This window comes from Gallinula chloropus (assembly GCF_964237585.1).
Source record: "Gallinula chloropus genome assembly, chromosome: Z".
Taxonomy (NCBI): domain Eukaryota; kingdom Metazoa; phylum Chordata; class Aves; order Gruiformes; family Rallidae; genus Gallinula; species Gallinula chloropus.
The window spans coordinates 7,284,339-7,304,032 of record NC_140089.1 but is presented as its reverse complement, the minus strand read 5'-3'; the positions used below and the strand labels follow the sequence as shown (position 1 = coordinate 7,304,032).

Genomic DNA, 19,694 nt, shown 5'->3' with positions numbered 1-19,694 from the left:
TTCTTAATTATAAACTGTTTTCTAATTTTAAACTGCTCAGCAGTTTCCTGCTTTTCAGGCAGGCTATCATCATCTGCTGCAGTGGATTGGGTACTGTAGATAAAGTCTCACCATATCTGGGTGAAAGAAACCATTTCATCATGCTGTACTCACTCTCTCCCAGACAAAGATCAGGCCTGAAAAGTGCAAAATAACATGAATAAAACATCTAGGTGATACCTCCCATGCCCTGTAGGTTAACTGTCAGCCCAGGTACTACTTTTCCATAAACAAATTGGTTTCCAGGTACCTGTTGTTCCATTATACCATTATTGCCCAGTCCAATTTGCTTTTATTTGTCTTTTCTTTGAAAAAAATTGGAAGCCTCTTGGCTAAGGTCAGATCACATCTTCAAAGGAGTTTTTTTACCTAAGCTTAGGCTACCTTGCAGGATATGCAGAACAAAATATGCTGTAAGTATACTAAACTGTAGAATCCATTGCTGGCCACCCATATGAATCTAATTTGCTCTGATTTGCTGTACTGTATCCATATGGCAGGAAGCAATCTTTTTCTCATCTACAGTGTGTTCCTGCTCCCTCTCTGCCTTCCTTTTCATTTTTCTTTCTTTGAAAGAAAGAATTTTTCAGTGTTTCTGGTGGTTGGAAGAGGTGGGTTCAGGTTCTGGGGCTGATAGGCCACATGAACAACACTTTGGCAGCGGCAACCATTCAATTTTTATACCAAGGGGAAAGAGTTGGTTGCAGATCCCTTAGTACAGCATTAAAAGAGAATCCTCCTTCAAGAAACCTAGGTCCTCACTTGTGCTTCAGGTTCAGTGAGAGCTGGCAATTAGGGGTCACTGCCCCAAGCATGGGCTTGGAATACCAGCAACATCTGACATTGCATGGTTCAGTAGGAAGGGAATTCATAAGCTGCAAACTTTGGTGTATTTGCCTTGTCCCTTACTTCAGATAACTTGTCTCAAAGGTGAAGGTAGGTAGGGCAGGTACTAAAGTGTGTTCAGAGAACTCACACCTCCCCAAGATTTTTAGAGCTTCATTATTCGTCTCTTCCTGAGAATCAAGCCAATTTTAGCTCAAGACATTTCAGATCTGGTTTGCCAACCTTGTCCTGGGCTGCATCAAAACCAGTGTGGCCAGCAGGTCTGCTCTCATGAGACCCCACCTGGAGCACTGTGTCCAGCTCTGGGGTCCTCAGTACAGAAAAGATATGGAGCTGTTGGAGTGAGTCCAGAGGAGGCCACAAAGATGGTCAGGGGGCTGGAGCACCTTTCCTACTAAGACAGTCTGTGAGAGTTGGTCATGTTCAGCCTGGAGAAGAGAAGGCTCCAGGGAGACCTAATTGCGGCCTACTGATACTTAGAGGGGTCCTACAGGAAAGTGGGAGAGGGACTGTTCACCAGGGAGTGCAGTGACAGGACAAGGGGCAATGGCTTCAAGCTGAAAGAAGGTGGGTTTAGTTTAGATGTTAGGAAGAAATTCTTTACTCTGTGAGGCTGTGGAAGCCACATCCCTGGCAGGGTTCAAAACCGTGCTGGATGGCGCTTTGGGCAACCTGATCCAGTGAAGGGTGTCCCTGCCCATGGCAGGGGGGTTGGAACTAGATGGACTTGGAGGTGCTTTTCAACCCAAAGCATTCTGTGATTCTATGATTACACTGACAGATGTGAGAGGCAGAAGAAATTAAAAGAGCTTGTTTTGTTAGCTCTGCTTTTCTTCTATTGCAGTGTAGTTACCGGGCTGTTCTGTTGGCATTTGGTGTGGGAAAGCATTAGTTTTCTTCTGATTTACATTCTACACAGGAATGAAAAAGAATATACGTAAGACTTAGTTTACATTTTAAAAGTTACAAAATCAAACTTATCCTTGCACTTTTCTGCAAACTTTTCTCCCAGCATTTCTGTGGTAGTGAATGACTTTCTAAGGATGAATCATGGACAATCTTCATCCCACAATTATCATAAAAAGCCCTAAATGCATTTGGGTAAATCACAGTGATACAAGAGAAGAAATCTAAGTGTGAATTCTCACATAGCAATGTGCAAAGAGAAATTTGTCTGTGCCTACCTGGGTCTTTGTATAGTTTAAATTTGATGTAATGTGAACTACGAAAATAAAGAAAACTTACATTATCAGTGGAGACATTTAATAATTGGCTTGATCAAAGAAAGAGTGAACACAGTGTGACATTTGAAAATATCTGAGGGAAATTGAATTTAAATAATTCACTTAGTTCTGTGAATAGTAACTTTTACAGCTGTAAAGCACACCCATCCAAATAGAAAAAAATCTGGTGTTGCTTTTGGCAGCTTCTCCATTGTATTTGGATTGCTGGAGTTTCACTGTTAAGGACCCTTGTGAGCAGGCACAGTGGTAAAGGAACCCTTTGGAGCTATTCATGTTATGGATTAAGCGCATATAGCTACTTGGGGTTGTGCCTTGGGCCTCCATCTCACAAGGGGAGTTATTCATATCCTTTGGAAAATGCTGTTGATAATTAGTGCTTTGTAGGGTGGTGAGCTCACTTCCATTACATAAGATTAGTGCTGTAATAAGGAGCTGGCTAGTGTCTGTGGCCAGATTGTCTGTCACTTGGAGAATGCTGCCAGCTAGGAAAGTAATGGGGCATATTGCCACTTTTAAAACTGTCCAGAGACTCTGCATTACTTTTTCTTCCCTTCAGCATTGGAGCATTCATGCTTTGTGTTTTGCAATGCTGGACCTCAGGTTGTCAGTGTTAGGTAGCTACATTTAAAAAAAAAAACAAAAACCAAAAAACAACAAAACCACAAAACAAACCAGAAATCTAATTCTGGCAAAAACAAAGCCCTCTCTTTTCCTTCCTTTATTGGTCAGTGAATCAGAATGCTTTAACTTGAGCAAATGTGTAACTGCACCCCTCTCAGAAAGAGTAACTTTATTGAACACAAAAAACCTTCAAAAGGCACAGAGTATTGTAGGGAAGGAGCCTGCCTCTGAGCGTTAAATAAAGCAAACAAACTAAAAAGTACTGTAGTCAGCTACAAACAAAAAGCTCATTGTGCCCATGTCCCACAGGATCCTTGGAGAAGGAGATTTTAAATCTACCAAATGTTTTGGTTTTGCGTAGCAGTCAGTCATTACAGCCTCTTTTTAAGATGCTCATTTGACCTGCATTTAAATGGAGGAGAACTATATAACGTTATTAATGACAGGTATATTTTTAGTTCAGTGTGTTGTAGGCAGCAAGGAGGGCCTCTTGGACAAAGCGGGTTTTTGTCTCATTTTTACTAGGGGGGTCAGCAGTTACTTCAGAGCCTCGTTATGGTTGGCTCTGGGCTAAAACACTTGGACAGCTTCAAACCTGCAATAATTGTTGACATAAATGAAAAAGTGCAGGATTTTCCTTTCTTTTTTTTCAGTGGCTCTCCTGGTAGTTGCACACAAAAGGAGTAAGTCGCATACCCCGTGCAGTCTGCGTCACGTTGATAATACGTTGTTATGCTAGTGTGGCTCCCAAAGAACCATGTGTTACACCAACCAACTTCTAACACCATACCTTTCTTCCAGAGTAACACACCTGGCCATTAGTAAGAGAATTTCACCAGCTCTTTGCCGGTCATTTTTATTCTCTATACTAAGGAGACTCCTCCTGAAAGCTCAGCATGCACACGGTATGCCCACAAAATTGGACTGTACAGTGTGTGAGCTGGGATGGAAGCTAGCACTCTAAGAAGAGTGGGTGCAGAGCAGATAAAAGCCAATGAATGGAGTTGTGTCCACTGGCTTCAATTAGCTTTTGAAGAGTTAAGAAAAAAGGTGTCTCTTCTGAGTAATTATTATTTTGGAACTACTCGGGAAGCATCTGGCCTCAGTAGCGAGTAGACATTGCCATCTAGTGGGAGCTCCTTGCCATACCCAGTGGCCGGAGTACTATGGCATTGTCTTAAAAAAAACGTCAAGAAGAGTTAGTCATCTGCCTCACCACATGACCAGCTCCTCCAAAAGATATGATTGATGAGGCTTTCATCTTTCAGCTTCATCAACTAGCTCTTTTTTAACTTCTTTGTTTTGTATTCCTTAGATATTTTTCCCAAATTATTTACTTTTTTTTTTCATAGATCCTACTGTGTATTAAATCTGCAACCAGTGCTTGTGGATATTCATGGATATACATGAGTGTATGTTATTCAGAGTCCCCCTTTTTTCTTTTTTGCAAGCTAGTGCATGGGAAATCAAAGAGTTTTTCAATACATCCCACTGCTCTCTGTTACCAAAAAACCCTTTCAAGTGAAATCTCTGCAGAGGTCCTTAGCAAAGCTCCTTCTGGGAGTTTGTCTTGCTCACAGTGTGTCTCTGTAAAGGGGAGTGTTGGGTGCTTGCCTGATGCAAATCCTGCCAGTTTCCCAAATCCCATGGAAATAAGGCTCAGATTAAGGGCATGAGGGAAGCCATTCAACTATAGTCTAAAAAATACCAGTATGATGATGTGATTTTTTCGTGTACTTGTAGATAAGTACTTGTAGATAAGTATAAGACAATCTAGCAGTTGTCTTCAAATTGACTGAATTTTTCCCAGCAGTGGTTTACCAACACACTTCTCTGTGTCCCTCCTTCACCAAGCTGTTTTAACGTGGGTTTGAATTCTGCCTGTGATCTAGTTTAGGCCACCACCTACGTCTTTAGAGCAAGGTACACGCTTAAGCACTCATTGAATGGGAGTTTTAATCATGTGAATGCTCTTGGTGAGTTCTGTCAGACTGCTCCCATTCATAAAATTAAACAGAAAAATCCTGTGCAGGACCTGGGTGAAGTTAAGTGAAACAGAGACTATCCTATAAAAGGTAGTTTCTTTCTTTTTTTTTTTTTTTTTCCCAATGTACCAATGCATTTAAATACTAGGTGAGCTTAATGGAAGTATTTCAGATGTTGCCAAATCTTCACAGTATTTCGTTTGGGGTTTCCTCCCTCCCCCTCCCCCCCCCCCCCCATTGAAAGAAAATGCAATCCCTTTCAAACTTCCCATGAGTGTCTCGTGTAACAGAATCGGGACTGTATAGCAGCGTGAGCCACAAAACGAGGGCTTTCTGAACTGATCCATACACTTGCTGTAACCTTGTGCTGATCTCGTCCTAGTTCAGCCAATCCATAAAATGGTGTCATTGCCAGGACTTACTGAAAGTGAGTTGCAATTTTTAGTTAAGCTAACCAATTATACCAGAACCCCCACAGCGAGGGACTTGCTCAGGGGCTTTCCTGATAAAGATTCCTAAGAATTTGTCTGCTATTGTAAAAAAAAGTGTATTCCTATTCTTAGCAGATTTACAGGGGAACAAAGGACAATAGCCAGTAGGCTTTGCAGTGGTGCAATAAGTGCAGTCAGTAAGCTTTTCGGCTTATTTAGTGATAAATACCAGGCAGAAAATGTTGCTTCACTTTAAGATGCAATGGTACAGAGAGTATGCAGTCAGCCAGTCCATCCCTACATCTTTCCTTGGGTGGTTTTTTGTTTTGGTTTGTTTTGGTTTGGTTTTTATTTGCCTCATTAGTCTTGCATTAAGAAGCTATCAGATAGGGAAGCAGCCAGAATGAAAGAAAATAAAAATCACATTGGAAAACTACACGTGCCAAAAAGTGCCAAGACATATTTGTACCTTAAGCTTATTTAAACACACTGAAAACACACTTCCTTTTCCCAGAAGGAAAAGCATTACCCCTCTAAATCTAAATAGATGTGTTTCAAGTAAATGATTTCCTAGCTTTAGCTATGTACAAAAGATTATTGGCCTTTACACAATAAGAAGGTCAAGCTGTAAAAGTTTTGTTTGCATCAGTAGTTTATTTTGTTGTGCTTCATTAAACACAGTGCTTGTGGACTATTTTGGAATGCAAAATCCAAGCGATTGATCTCGGCCTCTCTGTGTGCCTTTTGGAGATAAAGGAAGGGCTAAAACTTCCAAACAGGAGTGTTACAAAGCTGAGATAGTGCTTGCTTGTAGAATCACCTTGGCAGTGCAAACATCTGGAAGAGACGAGTGGGTTACTCATTAATAAGGAAATGAGTCCCTCAAATAAGGCTGGTTATCTGAAAATTTAAATAACAAATCTCCTACAAGGTAGGATCTTGCTCATGATGGGAAGGCTACACTCATTCAGTTTAATTAGCAGCCATCCAAATAAGAAAAAGTAGTGACTAGCTAATATCATAGCTCTTGCCATAATCCTGGCTTTCTTGGGTTTAATTGTGTGAGAAGTCACCCAACTGGCATATTGTGGCCATGAGTTAAGTCAATGCCATATAAGGAAATCCTCCCCAAAATTATAGAACTTAATGAAACGTCTTCGTGGGCTCTTGTAGCCATCATGTGCAAGCTCCTCCTGAGAGGTGAGAGAATGCACTGTCTGTTTTACTGACTGGGAGTCAGCCAGCCAAGTGCATTGTCTAACGCCATGTACGAAGCCTGGAGAATCGAACCCCATTTCAGCTGCAGCTCTAATTGTGGACCATCCACACCCTTCTGCAGGGAAAATTTCAGTTCTCTTTATCAGAGAAAGCTAGAACAAGTAAATCCAACGTGTCAGCATGGGTTTTGGTTTCAAAAACAAAACCAAATCCAAAAAATGGAAGAGAAAAAAAGTGTACAAGAAAGATTAATTAATTATTACATTATAATTAAAGTCATAAAGAACAGGAGCTCCAGTTTTCAGCCTGAAATGATGGCCACACAGCACAGTGGTGTGCCTCTCGAAGGACCAAATGAATGCACAGGGATCAAAGTCCTGTCCTCAAGACTAGGTCTTGCAGTTACCCGATTACACAGGACCTTCACTTTTTTGATAAGAAATCCCATCATGAATGCAGAGATCTTTGCAGACTGGCTGGTGCGGTGCCTGAGTTGTGTTCTTCCAGCCTTCGCTCCCCTGCATTGCTTTGAGTTTACCTGTCCACAAGCATCTCAGCAAAGCACACTTGATAACTGGGTGAGAAGAGTGGCCCAAACCTCCTTTGCAGCACATCTTGAGTCATGAACATAATTAAGATTATATGTCCTAATATTTACAGCCTGGAAAGCTTTGCATTTTAATCCAGGGAAAAGCTTCATGTGTGTTATGATAATGCTGCTTAAAAACAGGGTAAAGTAATTTTCAGGTCCTTCCGTGCGATCACCCAGTGTGAATATTTCAGCTGAGGACAGAAAGGGTCGTAGCAGCTTTTCCTCCACGTATTAACTTAGCATTTGAACCTCCTTAGGTTTTCAGAAGCACGAGTCATATCTGATGGTGGATACAGCCATGAGTATTGCTAAAGGTGTCGATTGAAGCTGGGTTGTTGGCCAAAGGATGTCTTGAACTTTACCAGTTCAAACTCACTGCTCCTTCGTTGTCTGCTGAGACACTTAGGGTTTACATGAAGATATAACCTAGCAGCAGGGTGGCTGGAGCGACGCCAGCAGTTTCTGGCTTTGTCTGTGAATATGGCTAATCTTTTTTGGACGTGATCTTAAAAACCAAACAAACCCGAATGGTACAGGCTGCCAAGGAATGAAGTTAATTTTATTTTTATTCGTTTTGTGCAATATACTTTTCTAAAAGACAGCCATGCATTGAAGCACAAGGGTCTTAAATGACATAGCCACTTGAAAAAGAGCATCTTATTCAGGATATTTTGAGCAGTGCTTCCCAAGAGAATAATTATGGCCTGAGTATCTTAGGTACTTGCTGTGCTTATTGCAAGCGTAGCAGAGATTTTACTCTTAGCACACTTGGTATGAGAGTCTGTAAGAAATACCTTTGAAAACAAACAGCACTAGTCACTGTGTGACTTAGGGATTTGGTTCTTTCCCTGTAATTTTTTGCTGATGTAGCCTTACTGCAGACAGCATAGTCACCCTTGGTTCACACTAGTTGAAGTGAAAACCAGCATCATGCTCATGGTCGTGCAAAAATGTCATCCATAAGAGGAAATATTAGTTTATTTGTCTAGCAACTTATTCCACTCAAACTGTGTGAATCTTTTTGTATCATTATCCCATTATCAGTGGCTAAATAAGGAATTGAAAAGCTACAGAAGAGCTGGGTGGAGACCTAAGAAAGCAGTTCAGCAGTCTGGAACTTCCTCTGCTAAGCAATTCTGGCACTAAACCCAAGCAAAATCAGAGTTATTCAGCCAAAATAAATCCGTGCAATGACGATATCAGATGTGAGGTAACAGCAAGTCATGCTGAAGGATATCAGACATTCTTGAATAAACCACAGGGCCGAGATATAATCATTTGCCGTTACGCTGCAGCCCTGCCAGCAAAGCAAACACAAAGTTTGGAGTCATTATGACCAGGCGAGTAAAAGCATATGGAGTCTGTGGGCTCAGGGAGGGAGCTGGCAAGCTGCTGAGCACCTTCAGCTCACACACCCCCAACGGCCACTAAATATCCTTCATTCCCACACTCCAATCCCGATGGAAGCAAACAGCTCTCCAGTATCATTTCCACAAGAAACAGCTGTAAGGCTTGTTGAAGGCCTTCAATTTTCTGTCAGGGGGTTACTGATCAAACGTTTCTACCACTAACCTGGCTGTTTAACCTTTATGTGTGTTTGCATGTCTGGGTGTATTCTTGAAAGTGATTGGCTTGCCTTGGCTTAAGAACTTGCTGACCATCGTCTGAGCAGAGTAACCAACCATGCACACACTCGTGACTTATGTTAGCAAATCTTACTTTTCAGTGAGATGTTCAGAGGTGGAAGTGAGAGGTAATCCCTTCTTTCTGCTTACCCCACATCTGCAATACTCAGACAGACTTCCCAGCAGTGCAATTGAAACCTACACAGTTTTCCTTCCATGCCTTACACTTTGTGGTCCTTCTGAAGGTGCCTCACAGTCCCCCCATATAGAGAAGATGGAGCAGTTCCTGGGGCAGAACCATCAGCAAGCCTAAGCCTTCAGTGTGTGCACGCACTCAGCTATCCCTGGTTTAGTAGGCAGTGGCTTTCTACCTTGTGCTAGCAAGATTCCAGCATCTTTAAACAGCTCTGCTGCAAAACAGGGATGCCAGACCTTTGGTGCACTGGCAATTCCAAAATGCTCTTTTGGAAAAGCGATCTTGGAGCAGTCTTAAGTTACGTTAATACACACCATGCGTGGTCGTATACCTTTCTCCCCATTTTCCTTCTTGCTGAGGACATGCACAGAGCTTGCTTTTCTTTTCCTGCACTAGACATTGCAGCAAGCCCCCCACGCTGCAAATCCCACTTGACTCCTGTATGGTATCAGGCTACTGTGCTTGAAAAACTTGTGCTCTGATTTATAAGCCAATGCGAAATGATGAATTCTGGGCTGGAGTAGTGTGTATTGTAGTTTAGGGCTATTAAACACTGAAATGTAGAGATGGAATGGAGCTAGTTCCACATAAAAAAGGGGGATGTTTTATTAGAGGTAATAAATTTAGTGCAGAATAAATTTATTTAGACCACGATTGTTAAATTGCTTGGATAATTAAAACCTGTGATGGGCAAGATGACATGTGGTAGGAAAAGGTTAAGTATTTAACTCAGTTTTTTTCATAGTTTGATTCATTGTAAGTAAATACTACTTGTGTGGGGTATGTTAACTTCATTTCTAAAATGTGTTCACCCAGGCAGTGAATGGTGGTTATTTCATAAAGTTAACAAAATAGAAAGCCAAACTTTTATGACATTTATATGGGCCAGGTCTGGACAGAAAGATGTAAGCACTGAGGAAAATATAAGCACTGTAGAAACTGTGTCATTTTGACCATACAAGGGTCTAGCTGCCTGGTTAATGTCTGGCGTTTATGTGAATTCCATTTCTTTCAGATATCTATTTTTATCCTTCATTAAATTCTTCTTGGAATGACACAACAGAAGACCCAAAGAAAATCACTAAGAATAGTTTCCCCAATCTTCTTTTGCTTTTCTTTACATAACGTTGTGCAAATCTCAAATTACTGTGCTTCGTTCGGGATCAAGATGAAGAAGTGAGATAAAGATTATCCCACCACTCCTGCCTGCAAGGAGGTTAGGCTACATGTCCTCTACCAAGGACTACTGCATACATTTTGTATGAGTGTGACACACCCTTTGTTTCTATTTTTCTTGCTTATTGATTGGGAAAACAGATGAATCCTCCCTAATTTTCATCCAAAAAATGACGTCGTGCGATGATGATCTTAGCCATGCTTGAAAAAGTACTTTTTACAGTGGAATAAATGTGAGTTTATCCCATGCAAGGAGCTAAGCACAGCCTGCCAGCATCCAGCATCTGCAGCTCTTGGTAGGGACATACCTTTAGGTAGATGCAGAGCTGAAAGCTGCAGAGCTGTGCAGCAAAGTAAATGCAGACCTGCCTGTAGCCAGCTTGGATCCCAAAGAACGAAGCGTGCCCAAATTGATATACCAGATGTGTGTCCCAGGTGCAGGGCTAAGGAAGTGCTTTTTTATATGCTAAAAGATATTTTTCAGTCATTTGAAAGTTTTGGGTTTTGTGGGAGGGGGTTGGGGGGGGCAGGGGGGTGTTTTGTCACATACCAACAATCAGATTTCTGCTTCTGAAAGTAGTGTGCTGGCTTCTGTGTTTATTCATATGTATTCGTAGATCTCTGGAATTCTTTCTTCTGCAGAGGGCAGAATTTGGATCATCATTTCTAAAGCTGAAAGGCTGCTGTATATGCTTAGTCTGCCACCTAGGACTTTTGAATGGAAATACCAATCTGCAATAAACTGGGGCCACATTCTGACACCTTTACTTATTTTACACTTAATTCTGCACATCATCCCATTAAATGACTTAAATAAATCACAGAATCACAGTCCAATAGTGGTTGGCAGGGACCTCTGGAGGTCATCCAGTCCAATCCTCTGCTAAAGCAGGATCACCTAAAGCAGGTTGCAAACAATCACAGCCAGGCAGGTCTTGAATGTTTCCAGAGAAGGAAACTCTACAGCCTCTCTGGGCAGTCTGTCCCAGGGCTCTGCTACCTTCAAAGTTAAGAAGTTTTTCCTCATGTTCTTATGGAACTCCTTGTGTTCCAGTTTGTACGCATTAACCCTTGTGCTTGCACTACTGAGAACTACTGAGAATAGTCTGTCCCCATCCTCTTGACACCCACCCTTTAAATATCTGTAAGTATCTATCAGATCTCCTTTCAGGCTAAACAGCCCCATCTCTCTCAGCTTTTCCTCATATGAGAGGTGCTCCAGTCCTCTCATCATCTTTGTAGCCCTCCATTGGATTCTCTCCAGTAGTTCCCTGTCTGTGTTGAACTGGGAGCCCAGAACTGGACACAGAACACCAGATGTGGTCTCACCAGGCCAGAGAAGGGGGAAAATGTCAGAGAATAAATAATTTGAGTCTGAGAAGCTAGCCTGTAATTTGCTTTTTAGTACACATGGACTAGCGAGGGTTATGGGCTATTTACTGCATTTCCTGGCATTCCACTTCTTATCTATGTAGGAAAGTGTGTGTCAACACACTTAGGATCAGATTATGCTTGTGCTGAATTGTGTCACACTGTTTTGTTCACATGACATCAGTTTACAGTAAGTGAGAACTTAGAATATTTTTTCCCATTGAGATAATCTGTTAATAGAATGTGAGTATGTTATAAATCCAGATTTGTTTAGCTCGTGCTTCACAGCCTGAATCAAACAATTGAGGCTCCTCTTCAACAAAGGTAATATTGTGTGTTCTTCAGTATAATGGAATGTAAATAAACTCCAGCACTGAGAATAATGGTTTTGCTCCTCTTTTCTGCAGCAATATGAGAACTGGCGACCAAACCAGCCAGACAGTTTCTTTTCTGCTGGAGAAGACTGTGTTGTTATAATATGGCATGAGAATGGGCAGTGGAATGATGTACCATGCAATTACCACCTTACCTACACCTGCAAGAAAGGAACAGGTACAAAATTTCAGTTAACGGTAGTGTAATCCTCTAAATTCCTGTTTTATAAAGTTAAAATTATGAATTCTAGCTGATTTCTGGTGATGAGCACGGTGAGCCCTCAACTGAGTTAGCCTCACAACATCATCCTTCATCTGTATCCACATATTACATCTCTGTTCTTGCGTCAGGCACAAAAGTGTACACAGTTGAAACTCTTGGTTAAAACCAGGCAGATTTCTTAGGTACAGATCTCAGCAAAAGAGACATTCATGTAACTGGCTGTCCTGATTTACCAGCATGCCATGAAATTATTACCAACTCTTCTTTCCTGGGATGGCATAGCTGTGAAGTAGGGGGCCAGCAGAATATTGGTGGGCAGTCAGAGCAGGTGGCTGCCCGGTGGTATGTAGTTAGCTTTCCAGCTTCAGCTGAGGATGCTTTTCATCCACCAGGTCTTGCTGACCTCTGTTGTCATCTTTACCAAAGCCACCTAGTTTAATGGCACTGTTAGAATCCAAAAAGCATGTGTGGTTTCTTTCACTGCTAGAGCTGGTGCTTAGAGGAAACCTGACTGTTACCAGGAGCCGTACAGCGAGGCCTTAGCAATTGCCTCTGCCTCTTCAGACTGGGAAAGTACAGAAGCAGCCAAAATCCTGTGCACACTCCATTGTTCTCAATTACCATTTACAGCTTTTTGTTAACATGTTCTCTGGGCCTTGGTAGATCCATCAGTCTTCAGTGTTTTTAAATAGTCTGTTGTTGAAGAAAACATGGTAAGTATTGAAAAGGAGACTTTTTTCTTAAATGCCTGTAACAGCTTCAGTGGTTTTCAGGTTTTGCAGCTTTTCAGTGAAAATCACTTCTTTGTGTGAGCATGCCAACCTTTTTCAGTCAAATTTAATCAGAAATTTAAACCAAAGGGCAATATTAACTATATTACCCACTGTTTTCCAATTTTTTTCGTTACTATATTTGGTCTACAAGACTGGAGAACTACAGAAAGGACTGATGTCCCTGTCCTTATTTGGATGTGTCTTTTGGAAGTCTAACCAAGGTCCCTTGACATCTTCCCTTAGCCAGGCTTTAGAGGTCAGCACCATATTCAGAAGTGCACTTACAAACCGATGTTTTGCATTTTGTTCTCTCTCTTCCTTTCAGTTGCTTGTGGTCAGCCTCCTGTTGTGGAAAACGCAAAGACCTTTGGGAAGATGAAACCTCGTTATGAGATCAACTCCCTCATTAGATATCACTGCAAAGATGGTTTCATCCAGCGCCATATTCCAACCATCCGGTGTCAAGGGAATGGAAGATGGGATATGCCTAAAATTACTTGCATGAATCGTGAGTTCTTTGAAAGCAAACCAGTGCTGGAGCAGAAACAATAGACTTATAGATTAATAAGTAAAGGACGTGTGTTTTAAGAGAAGTGCAGAACTGGTATGACAGATTATGACAGCAGTACTGCTCTCACTCTATCATAGGAAAAAAGCCTACCATTCCAAAACTAATGAAACTTTTCCTCTTCTGTTTTTGCAGAAACCACTAAAATTCTTTTAAAGTTAACAGCAACACTCTGACAAAGCCCTGAAATCAACAGGTTCCTAACAACACTAACAATTACTTCTGCAACTGTGGTCTAACTGTGTGTAAGAGATGCTTCTCCTGCCTGTAAAACAGTCATAGTGCCAGTTAAATGTTTGCTAACCCTCTAATTAATCAAGAATAAATTGAACTGTAATGTGAGGTGCACCCAGCCCATTCACAGCTAAATAATTTTAAATTAATTTCCCTTTCTTTTTTCTTCCTCCTTCTCATTGCAGCGTCCACATACCAAAGGACTTACTCTAAGAAATACTACTATAAACATTCTTCATCTGGAAAGGGAACATCGTTAAATTCATCAAAACACTATCATCGCTGGATCAGGACGTGGCAGGACTCAAGGCGCTGAGAGCTAAATGGTGAATGGGGATTTCCACCATTTCAGCCAAAGTCATAACTTTCTGTGCCTTTTCTATCACTTGTAGGAGTATTAGCAAATTGTTTTGAAAATACGGACTGCGGTAATCACGATGCGTTTTGCAAAAATAATGGTGTTTATCAGAAAATTTAAAAAAAAAAAAAAAAAAAAGGAGAAGTGCTTATGGGGATAAAAGGAAACCATTTCCAGCCTATAAAGATTATTAGTTTTCTATATGCCATCGGTGTGGACCATTTTATGATGTATACCAGCCTTCTGCAATATTTAAACAGCTCGATTTTAGCACCAATGAAAATGTAAATAAGATGATTTTAATGTTGTTTGTGTGTTGTTTTTAAAATCCTGTATATAAAATGAAAAGTCACACTAATTTCAGGCATATTTATGGTTAGAATGGCCTCAGAGGTCTTCAGTCATTTATGACGTCGTTTTAAATGTTGTTTACCTAGGCTGGAAATGGTTGAAAGAACTTCACTGACTGAAATTTGCTATTATCAGGTGAAGATAAACACACAAGTTACATGACTTTTTTCTTTCTTTCTTTCTTTCTTGCTTTTCTTTCCTTTCTTTTTTTTTTCTTTTTTAAATGGCCTCTGTGCCAGTTCCCACCTGAGGTACAGTCTGTGTCCACGTGACACAAAGTTTAGACAGAGCACATAAGAGTGGCATGAAGCATGAACTAGGGACTGCATGTGGAACCTTTTTTTTTTCTTTTTCTGCTCTCCATTCCAGCTTCGCCATTCGCGAGGAAGGACTGCATGGAGGAGCTGCGTGTGGCAGAGAGGGCCTGTAAAAAATCCAAGTGCTAATACATTAACTTTATCAACCAGGGCCCCTTTTTTTGAAAAGATGGGGCTGGGTGGGGGGTGGGGGGTGGGGAAGGAGGGGAGGGAGGGTGGGGAAGAAGAAGAAGAAGAAGAAGAAAAATTACTTTCACGACATTAACCACAAGGTCTATATTACAGGTCTCTGCATTCTAAAATGGAGATAGACCTGCTCTTTGGGGGATTTTTTTTTTTTTGTAAAAAACAAGCAAAAATCAAAAAAGTAAATAATTTTGTATATATAACCATTTTTTAATCTTTTTATAAAGTAATGAATGTTGTGTATGAATGCTGCAGCTGTGAAGCGTACATAAATAAATGAAGTAAGCCATACTGATTTAATTTATTGGATGTTATTTTACCCAAGCGAAGAAGACTAAAAGAGCTCACCAGTGCAGTATTAGCCCCTGAGCTCCACTTTTGGAACCATCTTTCAGTTCAACTGCTACTTCCCTAGAGAACAATATTCCTGCTAAACAGGATCATTTGTTTGCGGTGAGATGGGTGACAACTGTGTGACGTACAGAAAAATCAGGATCTTGGCTTTCTAGAAAGAAGTGTGTGCACAAAGAGATTATAGGTTGTAGTTGGTGCAGTGTGTACGTAGGAGTTTTCTATTATGGTTTCTTACCCTGGTCAGCACGGTGACTGACCTGGACTTGTACAGTAAGTGTAGAAGGTAACGTTTGAAACGGCCTCTCACAGAAAGGACTGTTACTTCTGCAAAGTGCCTTGCACACCTTTGGGCACAGGATGAAAACAAAACAACAAAACAAAACAAAAAAACCCAACAAAACCCATAACAAAAAAACAGGAAAAAAAGAAAAAGGAAAAAAAAAAATCCCAGTGACAGTAAAGAACACTAAGTTCCCTATGATACACTTTTTGAAATAAAATTACAAACACAGACACAGATGGGAGGTTTATGCCTTTGTGTTAATGTGGGGATATGATGCAAAAAAGAAGTTGAAAGTGAAAAGAAAATAATTGAAACCCAGCCAACATGTAAGTCTGTCCTAGGCAGAGCTGTCTGCGGAGTGACCTTGACGTAGCTCCTTGGGAACAGTACCTACAGCTCCAGACAACCTCTCTTAAGAAATTGCAGCCACTGCTCCACCCACTGCGCCCGACCTTGGTGCGTTCGACGGGGCGGTGCAACGCTGTGTTGGCTGGTTCATTCCCCACCCCTTTCCCCCAAACAATGCACATAATACTTTTCTCTATTTATATTATTATCTTGTATAGTGTAAAATGTGAATGTCTGGGGTTTTTTTTGTGAATGAAAGTCTAAAATCTTTGTAACTTTTATATCTGCTTCTGTTTCACCAAAGAAACAAGGTTTTGCTATACTGTGACTTGTCTTGTTATTGCATGTCTTCCTGTTTAAATCTATGCAATGTGATTTTTTTCATATGAATACAATTAGACTGTCAGGTACTTCACAATAATCATGGGCTTAGTCAAGTGCCCACTGGAGTCAAAGAGAGTCAGCTGGCTGAACTTTAGTAGGTGCTGGATTTGACTTTATATGAGCAGCTCTAGGGGATATTTTAAGATATACATTGTATGTTTTGAAGTCGATTATTGCTTGTATAAGTCAAGGTTCTGTTCATAAATATACCGTATTCTACACGTCACTTGCCTTGTACCAGAAACATGCAGAACAGAAAATATATTTTAACACTTTGCAAACTTTCTCACCATATGTATAAAAAGCCCTGCATAGATTTGTTGTTTTCTTGTCTACTTGTTGGATTTAAACAATGTTGTAAAGGCATTCAGATAACATTGTGATTGTAGTTTTAAATAGGTTAGATACAGTGCTTATATTGATTTTTTTTTCACCTCCTTCTATTACGCATAATAAATTAGGACTGACAACATTCCTTATTAAAAAAAAAAACCAAAAAAACCAACAAAAAAGTCTGTTACCCATGCTTGTTTATTTAGACAGAGAGTGGAACTTTATACAGCTCTGGAGACTTTTTCTGACACTGACCTAACCCCCAAATGTTTCTATACCAACCCACTGCAAAAAAGCCGCTGCTCTCACCACAGTTGGGTCTGCTGTGATGCCAGGGCATTACCACAACGAGTGATCCCTCTACGTGGAGCACCGCTGAACTCTGGTATACAGAAGTGTTTGGGTTGGAGTAGAGGGATAGAAGACAAAACTAGAGATTTAAACACGGGTTTTAGGAGTGAGCGTTGCTTAGCTCCTGCTTTCTTGCCTTTCAAGTTAAATTGGAATTATTTTTAGCTTATTTTTCAAAATTGCTCTGTATCTGCTGCAGAGATAGAAGAGTTTGCTTTAAACTGTGTTTTACAAGTACAGGCAAGATAAATACAGGTGGGAATATTCCTGTAGTAGTCTACCCCTGTTGCATAGGTATTAAACTCCTCATCCATGCTAACAGGCTCTCTGCCATTTAAAAGGATGCAGAAACAGCTGCAGCCTTGGAGGTGGAAAGTTTGGCAGGGGATGGGGCATGGCTGATTGAAGTCATTACCTTAAAGGGGTACCCACATGCATGGCATGTCCTGGGCTGCCAGCAGCACGTGCGGAATCTGGCTGAGCCAAGGCTCAGGCTGCAGGTTTGTGTGGAAAGTTGGAAATGCCACAACAGCCTCTGCAGGGTAGCTGCTGATATTCTGAACATCTTCCTGTCCCTTCAGGTACTGACAGTACTTGACTTCCCACCACAAACCCCGGAGCACTGTGTTCAGCTGCAGAGGTTAACACCACGCAGCAGAGATAAGACAAGCCAGTTTGGTTGTGCTTCTCAGGTGGCAAGAGAAAGCTGCTGGTTAGTGGAAACATTCCTGTATTCCAGCTGTGCCCTAAAAGATGCACAACTTCTTGAAGCCGAGGAGAAAGAGGCAGCTCCCTGATGTCAGGTCTCTCTGTCAGGGACATTGGTTTCCATAGTGTCTCTTCCCTGAGATGTCTCTGCAAGCAGTGTCAGGGGCTGGGGATGAATGGGCCATGCGCCTGGAAGCGCAGCGGGTGGGTCAGCAAGATGCAGATGGGCTGGCAAGGGACCACCCTTGCAAGGGGGAGCCCACAAAGAAGACTTCACACTCAGGAGTTGCTTTGCCAGTGGGTGGAGGAACTCTGAGGTTCAGCCTATGGGAATGGTTGCAGTCCAGGCCTGCAATACTTTCCTAAGTGAATAGTCGATGTTTCTGTAGGCAGCACCTTTGCTCCCAGCACATGCAGAGGCAGGCACGCACAAGCAGAGACATTCCCTTGGCAATGGGAGGCTGGAACTGCAATCTCTGGTGCAGGTTTGAGCTGTAAGCAGCTCAGCAGCACAGCAGCCTGGGGTGATGGAGGAAGGAGGGAAGCAGGAGGAGGAGCAGCAGTCACCCGTGTCAGTGCTATCGTGTACCTTCTGAACACCTGGATGCTGCTAAAAGCATGGCTTGTGGATGTAATTAAATCCTCAGTGAAGCTTTGCACCTCCTGTGGAGTTTGAGGTTTGTTTTGTTCTTTTTTCTCCCCCCCACCTTGTAAATGCTGACTTTGTGCACTGGGAAGAGCTATGGTTTTGTCTCCTGAGGAGTCTCACTGCTGCTGTGTGTCAAGAAAGAAAAACCCCAGGTGGTTCCTCCTCAGTGTGAGCAGGACTGCTGAAGGCACAAAGATGCCTACTGGGACTTTCTAGGCAGACCTGTGAACATCAGTGGCATTTGCAGGCAGAGGGGAATGAATTGCTCCTGGTGTGAACTGGAGCTATTTCTTAGTCCAGACAGTAGGGAGAAAGGGTGGTCATGTTCTTTGCTCAGCTTAAAGGATTGCAATCTGCCATCCTGTTGCCCAGAGGTAGAAGATGACACATGATACCTGTAGACTTCAGGTCTCCAGAGAGAAGACTGCTCCTTCACCAGGAAAAGTTTAATATGTTGCATACCAGGAATGACTGGAAAAAAATCTCTGGGTTCAGTGCGACTGTTTTGCCACACAAAGGCAAATACGTTCCTTTTCACAGAGAACAAAAACTTGTACTATTGATTGCAAGCAGTAATGACCTCAGGACTCTGTGCGCACACTTCTTCCTGATGCACAGTGAAAGGGATACAGATGATGTTTGGACAGAAGCTGACAGGATGCACAGAGTTGTTGGCATGGTGAGGCCAAGAAGGGTAGTCACAGTAAGGACAGGTATATCAGATGGAAAAAAGGTGTGTCATTTGAACACTCCAGCAGCAGACATAGAAGGAAACTTAACAAACTGTAGAGTACAATCTGATGGTGAATTTTGGTTTTCAAGGCACATAAATATTCTCAAGTAGGGAAGCCACCAGCTGTCACTGCTACAGGGAGTGAGTTACCGAGTAAGTGCAATTGAAAAAGAGAAGTGGAACCTTGAGGTGTTCATCTACAAACAAGTAGATGATACCAAGCTGAGTGGTGCAGTTGACACACTGGAAGGACGGGATGTCATCCAGAGGGGCCTGGAGAAGACGGAGAATTGAGCCCATGGGAACCTCATGAGGTTCAACAAGAACAAGTTCAAGGTCCTGCACCTGGATCGGGACAATCCTCATCATCAACACAGGCTGGGAGATGATATGCTAGAGAGCAGCCCTGCAGATAAGGATTTAGCGGTGGCTGGTGGATGCAAAGCTCAACATGAGCAGACAATGCACAGTCAGAGCCATGTCACTGGCTGAAGAGACATCGCCCACCTCTCCACACCCTCCTTTCAGGTAGTTGTAGGCAGTGATAAGGTCTCTCCTCAGCCTCCTCTCCTTCAGGCTACACATCCCCAGCTCCCTCAGCTGCTCCTTATAAGATTTTCCCTCTAGCCCCTTCCCCAGCCTGGTTGCCCTTCTCTGGACTCACTCAAGGACCTCAATGTCCTTCTTATTGTAAGGAGCCTAGAACAGGATGCAGTACTCAAGGTGCGGCCTCACCAATGCTGGGTACAGGGACACAATCACTTCCCTATACCTACAGGGCACACTATTTCTATATCCAGGAGAAATTAATTCAAGCTAGAAA

The 19,694-nt window shown here is 42.0% G+C and overlaps 1 protein-coding gene across 1 annotated transcript in view; it reads left to right on the top strand.

Annotated features, from left to right (window-relative positions):
- Positions 1-13,832, top strand: part of VCAN (versican) — a gene marked incomplete at both ends in the record, with an annotated part of 107,665 nt that extends 93,833 nt beyond the window's left edge. Inside the window, 3 exons of the mRNA XM_084278768.1 lie at positions 11,752-11,896; positions 13,040-13,222; positions 13,702-13,832. Coding sequence (XP_084134894.1) covers positions 11,752-11,896; positions 13,040-13,222; positions 13,702-13,832 — 459 coding nt within the window. The remainder of the gene's footprint in view (positions 1-11,751; positions 11,897-13,039; positions 13,223-13,701) is intronic.
- Between the last annotated feature and the right edge of the window lie 5,862 nt (positions 13,833-19,694).